The sequence below is a fragment of the Eurytemora carolleeae genome, unplaced genomic scaffold (genome assembly GCF_000591075.1).
Source record: "Eurytemora carolleeae unplaced genomic scaffold, Eaff_2.0 scaffold839, whole genome shotgun sequence".
Classification (NCBI taxonomy): domain Eukaryota; kingdom Metazoa; phylum Arthropoda; class Copepoda; order Calanoida; family Temoridae; genus Eurytemora; species Eurytemora carolleeae.
Window position 1 is genome coordinate 69,107 of NW_019396749.1, and position 10,112 is coordinate 79,218.

Sequence of the window (10,112 nt, forward strand, 5' to 3'; positions counted from 1 at the left end):
GACCCTGTGTCGTTTGACCCTGGGTCGTTTGACCCTTTGTCGGTGAATCCCTTCTTCTTCCCTGGTATTTCCAGGCTTATATCCTTCACCCAGGTAACCATGGACCCTTCTTCTTCCCTGGTATATCCAGGCTTATATCCTTCACCCAGGTAACCAGGGACCCTTCTTCTTCCCTGGTATATCCAGGCTTATATCCTTCACCCAGTTAACCAGGGACCCTTCTTCTTCCCTGGTATATCCAGGCTTATATCCTTCACCCAGGTAACCAGGGACCATTCTTTTTCCCTTCTTCTTCCCTGGTATATCCAGGCTTATATTCTTTACCCAGGTAACCAGGGACTCTTCTTCCCTTCTTCTTCCCTGGTATATCCAGATATATATCCTTCAACCAGGTAACCAGGGACCCTTCTTCTTCCCTTATTCTTCCCTGGTATATCCAGGCTTATATCCTTTACCCAGGTAACCAGGGACTCTTCTTCCCTTCTTCTTCCCTGGTATATCCAGATATATATCCTTCACCCAGGTAACCAGGAACCCTTCTTCTTCCCTGGTACATCCAGGCTTATATCCTTCACCCAGGTAACCAGGGACCCTTCTTCCCTTCTTCTTCCCTGGTATATCCAGGCTTATATCCTTTACCCAGGTAACCAGGGACTCTTCTTCCCTTCTTCTTCCCTGGTATATCCAGGCTTATATCCTTCAACCAGGTAACCAGGAACCCTTTTTGTTCCCTTCTTTCTTCCTCCCTGGTATATCCAGGCTTATATCCTTCACCCAGGTAACCAGGGACCCTTCTTCCCTTCTTCTTCCCTGGTATATCTAGGCTTATATCCTTCAACCAGGTAATCAAGGACCCTTCTTCTTCCCTTTCTCTTCCCTGGTATATCAAGATATTGTGCTTCGTTCTTTCTCCCAAAGCGCAAAGAATATAGATATAAAATGTTTCTTTAAAAGGAGAGACCGGCTATGTAACATATTTGAACTGAGAATGCAGTATTGTAGAGAAAAACTTAAGGATTCATTTGATACCAATGAGACATTTTTACTGTGTACAATTTTTAAATTAGACTGGTGAAATATTACAAACGACTTTACACTCAATTATTTAAAAATTGTACACTGTAAAAATGTCTCGTATTAAAAAAATCGTAAGGTTTTTCTGTAATATACTGCACTTTCAGCTCAAATATATTTACTGCACTGAATGTAAATTTTGTGGATTTTTGTTATGATAGATTTACAAATTTAATTTACAAATTATAAGTTATATATTTTTGCCCGGTTATAAACCTTTTTTAGGGATTATCCAAATTACCATAAACAAATTGGGCCTGATCTGTTCAGTTGTTTTGACGTGTTCTGGACACAAACAACCCCATTGATAAACTAAATTTTAAAATTTATAAAAATTAATAAATATTTTAAGAGGTCAGGAGTTCAGAACCTATGTGAAACATTTGAATTACTGAACTAGAAAATGAATGCCCAATGAGCCATATTTAGTTTTTTAACGGTCGCGATTTATCAAATCATACCTCTGGCTGAAATGGACTGGAAGCACAATTTCAAATGACCCTTCTTGCAAGGATGACAATGCCCGATTAACACGGTACAATTGTTCAAAAATGTGTAAGATATTGTCGATTTCAAACTTGATAAGTTTTTATTTCTGCGAGTTTCTCCATTGCTTTTTATAAACATGAAATGCGCAATACACTTTGCAGAAAAATCGCAAATAAAAAAAACCGTTCTATGAAACAAAAACATGGATATCTAATTCATACTTGATTTATTAATACTCAATAATTATTATTTAATTCATTTATAATTTTCATTTAAGATTTCTAAAAGTGTATAACACATAGCACAACATTTTAAACCTTCATTGAAATAAATTTGAAGTTTGAAAATATTTATTGTAATTAAAGTAGCAAAACCGTGAGCTGTCCTATTGGTACTCCTCCTCTCTGCTGCCTCATCCCTTGCCCTAAGTAAATTATTAATTAAATCAGCCAGGGGTGTATATTTTCTCGACCCCCCCCCCTTTGAAAATAATTTTTCTCCAGAGCATATAAATACCAGTTTTAAGGTTTAGTTACTGAATAATTGGGAAGTATTTAAAAGAATGAAAAAGAAAGAAAAAAGTTGCCTTTTGATTTCCAATTTTTCAATTTTCCCCCAAATCATTTAAAATTGTTTCCCCCTGAATTCGTCCAGTCTTCCATTTTTCCCCCAAATCATCTAAAATCTTTTCCCCCTGAATTTGTCCAGTCTTTAATTTTTTCCCCCAAATCATCTAAAATCTTTTCCCCCTGAATTCGTCCAGTCTTTCATTTTTCCCCCAAATCATCTAAAATCGCTTTCCTCTGAATTCGTCCAGTATTTAATTTTTCCCCCAAATCATCTAAAATCGTTTCCCCCTGAATTCGTCCAGTCTTTCATTTTTCCCCCAAATCATGTAAAATCGCTTTCCCCTGAATTATTGAAATTTATAACCCCTGAAATTAACAGAGTGGTCAAAGAATTTTCCATCGCATTAATGATATTGAGCAAAATTTGATAAATAATACTTGGCTAATTGATTTTTTGAGTGATTGATCGATTAATTGATTGACTGATTAAGTTATTGATTTTATGGATTATTTAATTTATTGCGTGATTGATGGAGTTGATAATCGTGTAAGTGATGATAGGGTGGATTGATTGCTTGATTTACGGATCGAGTTAATAATCGGATAAGATTGATTGATTTATTGTACTATTAAAACCTTTTTTTCAGACCAGTGATGACACCGTGTCTTGTCAAATTCATATTCCTACCTTTACCGATGCTAGGTTAGTAGTGGGAAAATATGGACATGAGGCCACAATTTAAACCATTAGTTTCAGGACTGAACCCCTAAGTCATTAATTAACTTTAGTCCCTTCAGCTGAAAATAGCTTGATTTACGTCAAATATGTTAGCAATTTTTGAGGAAGAACGAACGATTTTACTGAATGGTCGTTCACTGAGAAAACGAACGAAATGGATGGGAAATGAACGATAATTTTGAGAACGAACAAAATCATTTTTTTTGAACGATTCAAAAAACCGAACGAAACGGGTCGTTCACGAACGATGAACTAACGAAATGAAAAAAAAACCCGCCCATCTAAAAGTACAATAGGTGGCAATGGAGCATATGTAAATATACATATATTGTATACAAATCATATTTAGTAAAGCTGTAATGACATTTCAATTTTCAGTGTTTGACTAAAAATTCGATTATGGGAATAAAATTTTTTTTCAATTTTTTAAAATATACTTTACTCAACCCTAAAATACGGGTTTAAACTGTGTCACATTTGACACCAATGACGTCATGCTTAATTTATTCTAAATCTTACTGCCACTTTTTGTAATAAATATTTTTGTCGTCACGTAATCGACAGATGTTATTTCTTATAAAATCCTAAAAGATATAGATATTTTCTGTCACGTTTTTAACCCTATCTCTGCTGGGGTACTTGAAAACCAGGATACGCTGGGGGGGGGGGGTCAATTTGACCCCCCCCCTCTAAATCCCATGTTTGATGTCCAAATATGAAAAATGATACATCATTAGAAAGCTCTTGTGCTCTACTTTTAAAATCTGCAAAAAAATTTGCAAATTTGCAAAAATTGAATTTTTTATCGCAAAATCCAGTTATAAAGTAAAAATGTGTGCAAAAAAAAATTTGTCAAAAAAATGAAAAATTATACATTTTTGAAAAGCCCTTGACCATGCCATTTCAAATATGCAAAAATTTTTGCAAAATTTTAAATAACATGATTTTTAATCAAGAAAAACTAAAAATGTGCAAATTTCCTTTGACAGGTTGTTTGCAAAAAATTTGCAATTTTTTTTTCGCAAAACTTGTGCAATTTGTTTCCTTTTGTCAAAGGCTTTCCAAAAAGCTAAATTTTATCAAAATCTGACAAGTGAAAGTGGGTCAAAACAAAGATTTAGTTTGATACAGGAAAAAGCAGTCATTCAGGCAGTGTGCCTGAGGACTCAGGCAGTTAGTATTAAAGCCCTGTTTTAGGCCTATATGGAGGGCTTTGGGTATGTAAGAAAAGTCAGAAAATTTCAACAGCCTCAGACCAATACTTTTTGAGTTATGTAAAAAAATCTACAGGGGGGGGGTCAAATTGACCCCCCCCCCCAGCACAATTTTAACTTATTTACTTATTTATCGGAAAATTGTTCATGCATTATTTCTTAACTCTCTTATATACAAACAAATAATGTTTTTGAAGCCTATAAATTGTTTAAGAAAAAATTAGAATAAATTTTATGTTTTTAGTTTCGTTGAACATTCTGAATATAATGATAAGTTCTGCGTTTGCCTACAACAACATCCCACAACCAAAAGGTTATTTTTTATTTAAATATATTTACATATATTTACATTTAATACATTACGTCAAACTAAAGTAAATTGTACGTAAGAGTGAAATCTTTATATGTTTTAAAAAATAACTCTTAAGAGACGCGGCTCAAATTCTTTAAATTCGGCCTCTGCTGATATAAAATTGTTTTAGTGTTCCTAGAGCCAACCAATGTTCCTGTGATTATTCTTATTCCGTTCCAGATTTTCACAATGTACACTTACAAGGTAATTAAATGTTTTTTTTTACACAAAAAAGGTTATTATGTACAGTTGCAGTGTACTTGTATTACAAGTTAAACTTTATTTTGTACACTTACATAAAACAAGATTAGGCTTATTATGTACATCCACGCTGTACAGTATAGTAACAGTGTACACTTACAAAACTTTTATCTCAACAAGTTAACGTAAACACTTACAATGCAACAGATTTCATGCATTGACAAAGTGAGTTCTCTATTTCTTGTGTACTGATGCACAGTGGTGCATGCACATTGAGCATGTTATTTTATTGAATTTTGCGTACTGCGTAAAAAATAGTTTTGGAATTCTAAAAAAAAATATTTTTTTTATAGGTTTTTATCAGTCTTGCTGGACCTAACCTTCCGGGAACCTATCCTAAGTAACCGATTTAAAATTTAAAAATATTTAAGAGATCTTGAAAATGGATTATGATATGTCAAAATTAATTCTTGAATTGATCTTTACTAGCAAATGGACTGTAGACGAATCTGATAAAAGGGCTAAAGGGAACAGTTGTGAATCTGATAAAAGGGCTAAAGGGAACAGTTGTGAATCTGATAAAAGGGCTGAAGGGTACCGTTGTGAATCTGATAAAAGGGCTAAAGGGAACCGTTGTGAATCTGATAAAAGGGCTAAAGGGAACAGTTGTGAATCTGATAAAAGGGCTTAAGGGAACAGTTGTGAATCTGATAAAAGGGCTAAAGGGAACCGTGAATCTGATAAAAGGGCTAAAGGGAACCGTTGTGAATCTGATAAAAGGGCTTAAGGGAACAGTTGTGAATCTGATAAAAGGGCTAAAGGGAACCGTTGTGAATCTGATAAAAGGGCTAAAGGGAATCCTTGTGAATCTGATAAAAGGGCTAAAGGGTACAGTTGTGAATCTGATAAAAGGACTAAAGGGTACAGTTGTGAATCTGATAAAAGGGCTAAAGGGAAAAGTTGTGAATCTGATAAAAGGGCTAAAGGGTACCGTTGTCAATCTGACATGAACTACTTTAAACAGAAGGGCACTTGAAATTAAGAAGAAAGCTCTTTTACATCAGATTCTTAAAAAATAAATGCTTAAATCCAGGGATAGATTAAATCTGTAATATTTTTTTTTGGGGGGGGGGGGGTTGTAAGAAGAATTTCACACCCCTGTCAACCCGGTTGTTTGATTGATTGGTTGTTTTATTGATTGATTGATTGATGGATTGATTGATTGATTGATTGATATTGTTAAGGGAACATTTTTGATTGATTGTTTGGTTTATATTGTTTAGGGAACATTTATGATTGATTGATTAATTGATTGATATTGTTTAGGGAACATTCCTCAATTGATTTTTTTCTCTTCAAGATGATATGATTTAAGAGAGAATGATGTATTTTCTAGCTGAATATTTCCCTGGTATGGCTCAAATTTGGTCGTGTGCTGTGATCTTTACCAGCTGAAGTAAACATATTTTACTGAAAATACACTCGGTTTTTTTTCCTCCCCCCAAAAAAATACTCGTTAAATGATTGAAAAAGTAATACAATCATGACATTGGTAGAGATCGGATTGAAAAACCCGGATGTGGGTAAGACTTGAAACTCAAACCTTCATTTATGAGCAAAATTTGATTTGATTTGATTCGATTTGATTTGATATGATTTGATTTGATATGATTTGATTTGATATGTACGCTTTTGGCAATTATTTTTTAATAATTTAGGTTTAATTGTTTTGTTTAGATTGCGAGGAATGCTGATCTTCATAATGTTTATTATGGGGAAAACTACTACCGGCATTTTTGGAGCACTAAAAGGTAGACATCACTGATATTTGTTAGTTGAAATAAAACTACAATTTTATATTGAACTAGCTTGGGAATTAAGCTTTTCCTGCAGTTTTTATTATGCAAGTCAATTCAATAAACTTTGAGATCGGGCTAAGAACATTCCCGTGGTTCTACCAAGTTCCACAATCAGAATTGTCTTACGTGACAGTCGTATAAATATAAGTTTTGGTATAACTTTGACACAGTTTTTTATTAATTTCTTGAGACATTTGAGCATCAGATTGAACTCTCATAGGTCTCGATCAATTCCTGAAGTTGTTAGGTATCAGCCTATATCTCCTTTCATTTTTCCTTAACAGTCCCTTTAACCCAAAATTTTAAAAGGAACAAGTTGTGCAAAAATCTGTTTTTCAACGTATACATTTTTTCTACTAATGTTATTGATGTGGATGCACTTTTTCTTAAAAAAGTGATTTGATTCAACGGAGGCCGAATTTAACCGCCAATAACCGATTCCGATTAAGCTCTGGCTTAAATCTCGGAACACTTATTAAAATACCAACCATGTTAGAACCGTGTCTGGATGCGGATCAAATTCTTTAAATTCGGCCTCGGATCATTAGTATTGATAATTGATAGTTAATTGCAGTCTTTGAGAGTATTTAATTGTTAAAGAAAAATTCAGGCGAAAAATCTTTAAATTCAGAACATTTTTAAGGAAAAATTATGACATTTTTCTCTCTCACTGTTTTGTGTCCTGCAAAATTTTTGTTTTCACAAACCGCTTTATCTTATTTAGATATGGGGTTTCTGGGTTATATGGAGAGCCTTCCCTGTATCAACATTGGACAGGAACTTTTTTTTATTAAAATTATCTTTTAAATTCTTATTTGATGAAGTTTATAATTGGATTTACATATCTATTTGTGCGATGCAGTGTATTCTAATTTCACTTTGTAGTTGATCATATAACGTGTGATAACATATTCTATTTAAAAAAATGGAGACCAAAGTTTTGATAATTAAGTTTAAAACCTAGATGATTCTTCCTCCTCTACAGCTAGGGTTAATTATCCCTGTAGCATTAATCATCCCTCCTCTCTACTCTAGATCTTGGAAAACAAAACAGGTTAGGGGACAGACACAGATAGAGGGACAGACACAGATAGTGGGACAGACACAGATTGTGGAACAGACACAGATAATGGGACATACACAGATAGAGGGACAGACACAGATAGAGGGACAGACACAGATAGAGGGACAGACACAGATTGTGGGATAGACACAGATAGAGGGACAGACACAGATAGAGGGACAGACACATATAGAGGGACAGACATAGAGGGACAGACACAGATAGAGGGACAGACACAGATAGAGGGACAGACACAGATAGAGGGACAGACACAGATAGAGGGACAGACACAGATAGAGGGCCTAGAGTGATAGACACAGATTAAGAGACAGACACATAAATAGGGACTGACACTGATAGAGGGACAGCCACAGATAGAGATAACAAAAGGGAGTGACAGAAACAAAAAGTGACAGACACAGATAGACTGACAGACATAGATAGTGACAGACACAGATAGACTGACAGATATAGATAGTGACAGACACAGGTAGAGTGATAAAAACAGATGGAGTAACAGACACAGATTAAGTGAAAGCTACAGATGGAGGAACAGACACAGATAGAGTGATAACAACAGATAGAGTGACAGAAACAGATAGGTAGACAGAAACAGATAGTGAGAGACACAGATCTATTATTGTAATCAGATAGAGTGACAGACACGGACATTGATAGAAATCATATATTTTACATAAACAGATAATTTATAGAAACCGTTGATTGAAAGATACCGCGCGATATCGAAGAAGTGAAAGATACCATAGAAGTGAAAGATACCGAAGGAGTAGGACAATTAATGAATAGACAACAGATTAGAGTTACAGAAACAATAAAAAGGGATATTTGTGCCAGAAACAGATAAAGTTACAGAAACAGGAAAAAGAAATATTTGTACCAGAAACAGATAGCGTAACAGAAACAGAAAAAGGAATAGTTGTCCCATAAGCAGATAGAGAAACAGAAACATTAGTATTGTAAAGGGATGGGTAAAGAGACAGGAATGGATTAATACTAGGGCATATCTAGAATAAAAGAGAGATGAAGAATGTGCATGGTACACAAGATATACTAGGATGAGAAGAGAGATGAAGAATGTACATCGTACACAAGATATACTAGGATGAGAAGAGAGATGAAGAATGTACATGGTACACAAGATATACTAGGATGAGAAGAGAGATGAAGAATGTACATGGTACACACGATATACTAGGATGAGAAGAAAGATGAAGAATGTACATGGTAAACAAGATATACTAGGATGAGATCTACAAGCAAAAAGGACACATGTAAAAAGGATAAGGACACTGCACTGGGCTGAAAGAGGAACACTGAGGTTTAATTACCTTAATGAAATTTTTAAATTTAGGTTAAAATGGATGAGGATGAAGGTCTAACCAAACATAAAGAGAGTCCTGCTTCAACTCCATCCCCTCCTTCTACTCCAGTTGTTTAACAACTGGGACATGTGTTATCACCCCTAGCGAGATTTAAAAGTGTCCCATCCACTCCTTCTACTCCTGTTATTTAACAACTGGGACATGTGTCATCAACCCTAGCTAGATTTAAAAGTTTCCCATCGAGCCCTCTTTTCTAGATATTTAACAACTGGGATGTATGTGCGAACACCCTTTAGACTCGCTTCCCATTCTCCCCTTCAATAATTGAATATCTGCCTTTCCATAGCAAGATATTAATAACAAAAAGTTAAGTTCCTTTCAATCCCAATCGAATATATATTATGTACTGCATGAAAAGAGAATTAATCTGAATGTTACCAACTAAGGAACTAGTCTAAACACCGGTGCAAATTTAACCTAGTATTCAACTAACTACATTATAATACAGTAGTCGCCAATATATAGTGGAATAGAAAAACTAACTAAAATTAATTAAAATTGTTAGTTTAATCTATTGTTCTCCAAAGGGACTGACGTCGCAATTTTAAGTGATCTGATATCTTAAAGGGAGTGACATCAATGTATGGTAGTTGAACTAAGAATGTAGTTTTGTGGAGAAATTCTTAAGGATTCATTTGAGACATATAAAACGTTTTAATGATGCATAATTACTGAGGTTGAGCGCAAAGTCGACGTCCAAAGTCACTCATTTGGGTGTTAACGTTTTGAGCATCGATTTTTTAAAAATTTTAAAGAACGACGACAAAAAAATTGTAACAAAAATTCTACAATAAACTTATTAGTTGTCTAGGAACAGGTTGAGATAATAAAAATTAACTCTTATCATTGAAAATAAGTAATCTTATTCAGTTATTAGTTTCAGTAATCTCTCATTTTGTACACATATTTTCTGCAGATTTTCTGGAATATTATTGAAAAGACGACATTTGAAGAATTTGTAGAAATCTGCGAACAAATTCGTACAGAATAAGAAATTCAATACAATGATGAAAAATAAAAATAATTCATTCTAACATTGATTTATTGACAAATTTCTATTGAAAAATATGTTCCTCTACATCTAATAAGTTTACTGTAAAATTTGATACATTTTTCGTCGTCGTTTTTTAATAATTTTTAAAAAATCGA

General features: G+C 34.2%; 1 protein-coding gene across 1 annotated transcript; it reads left to right on the forward strand.

Annotated features, from left to right (window-relative positions):
- The first annotated feature begins 1,883 nt into the window (after positions 1-1,883).
- Positions 1,884-9,490, forward strand: LOC111708184 (uncharacterized). The gene is made up of 9 exons (XM_023481482.1): positions 1,884-1,991; positions 2,780-2,835; positions 4,330-4,398; positions 4,568-4,641; positions 4,992-5,038; positions 6,376-6,449; positions 7,222-7,274; positions 7,462-7,551; positions 8,933-9,490. The coding sequence occupies exons 2-9, from the start codon at positions 2,787-2,789 to the stop codon at positions 9,017-9,019; spliced, it is 543 nt and encodes a 180-aa protein (XP_023337250.1). The 5' UTR covers positions 1,884-1,991; positions 2,780-2,786; the 3' UTR covers positions 9,020-9,490.
- The last annotated feature ends 622 nt before the right edge of the window (positions 9,491-10,112 follow it).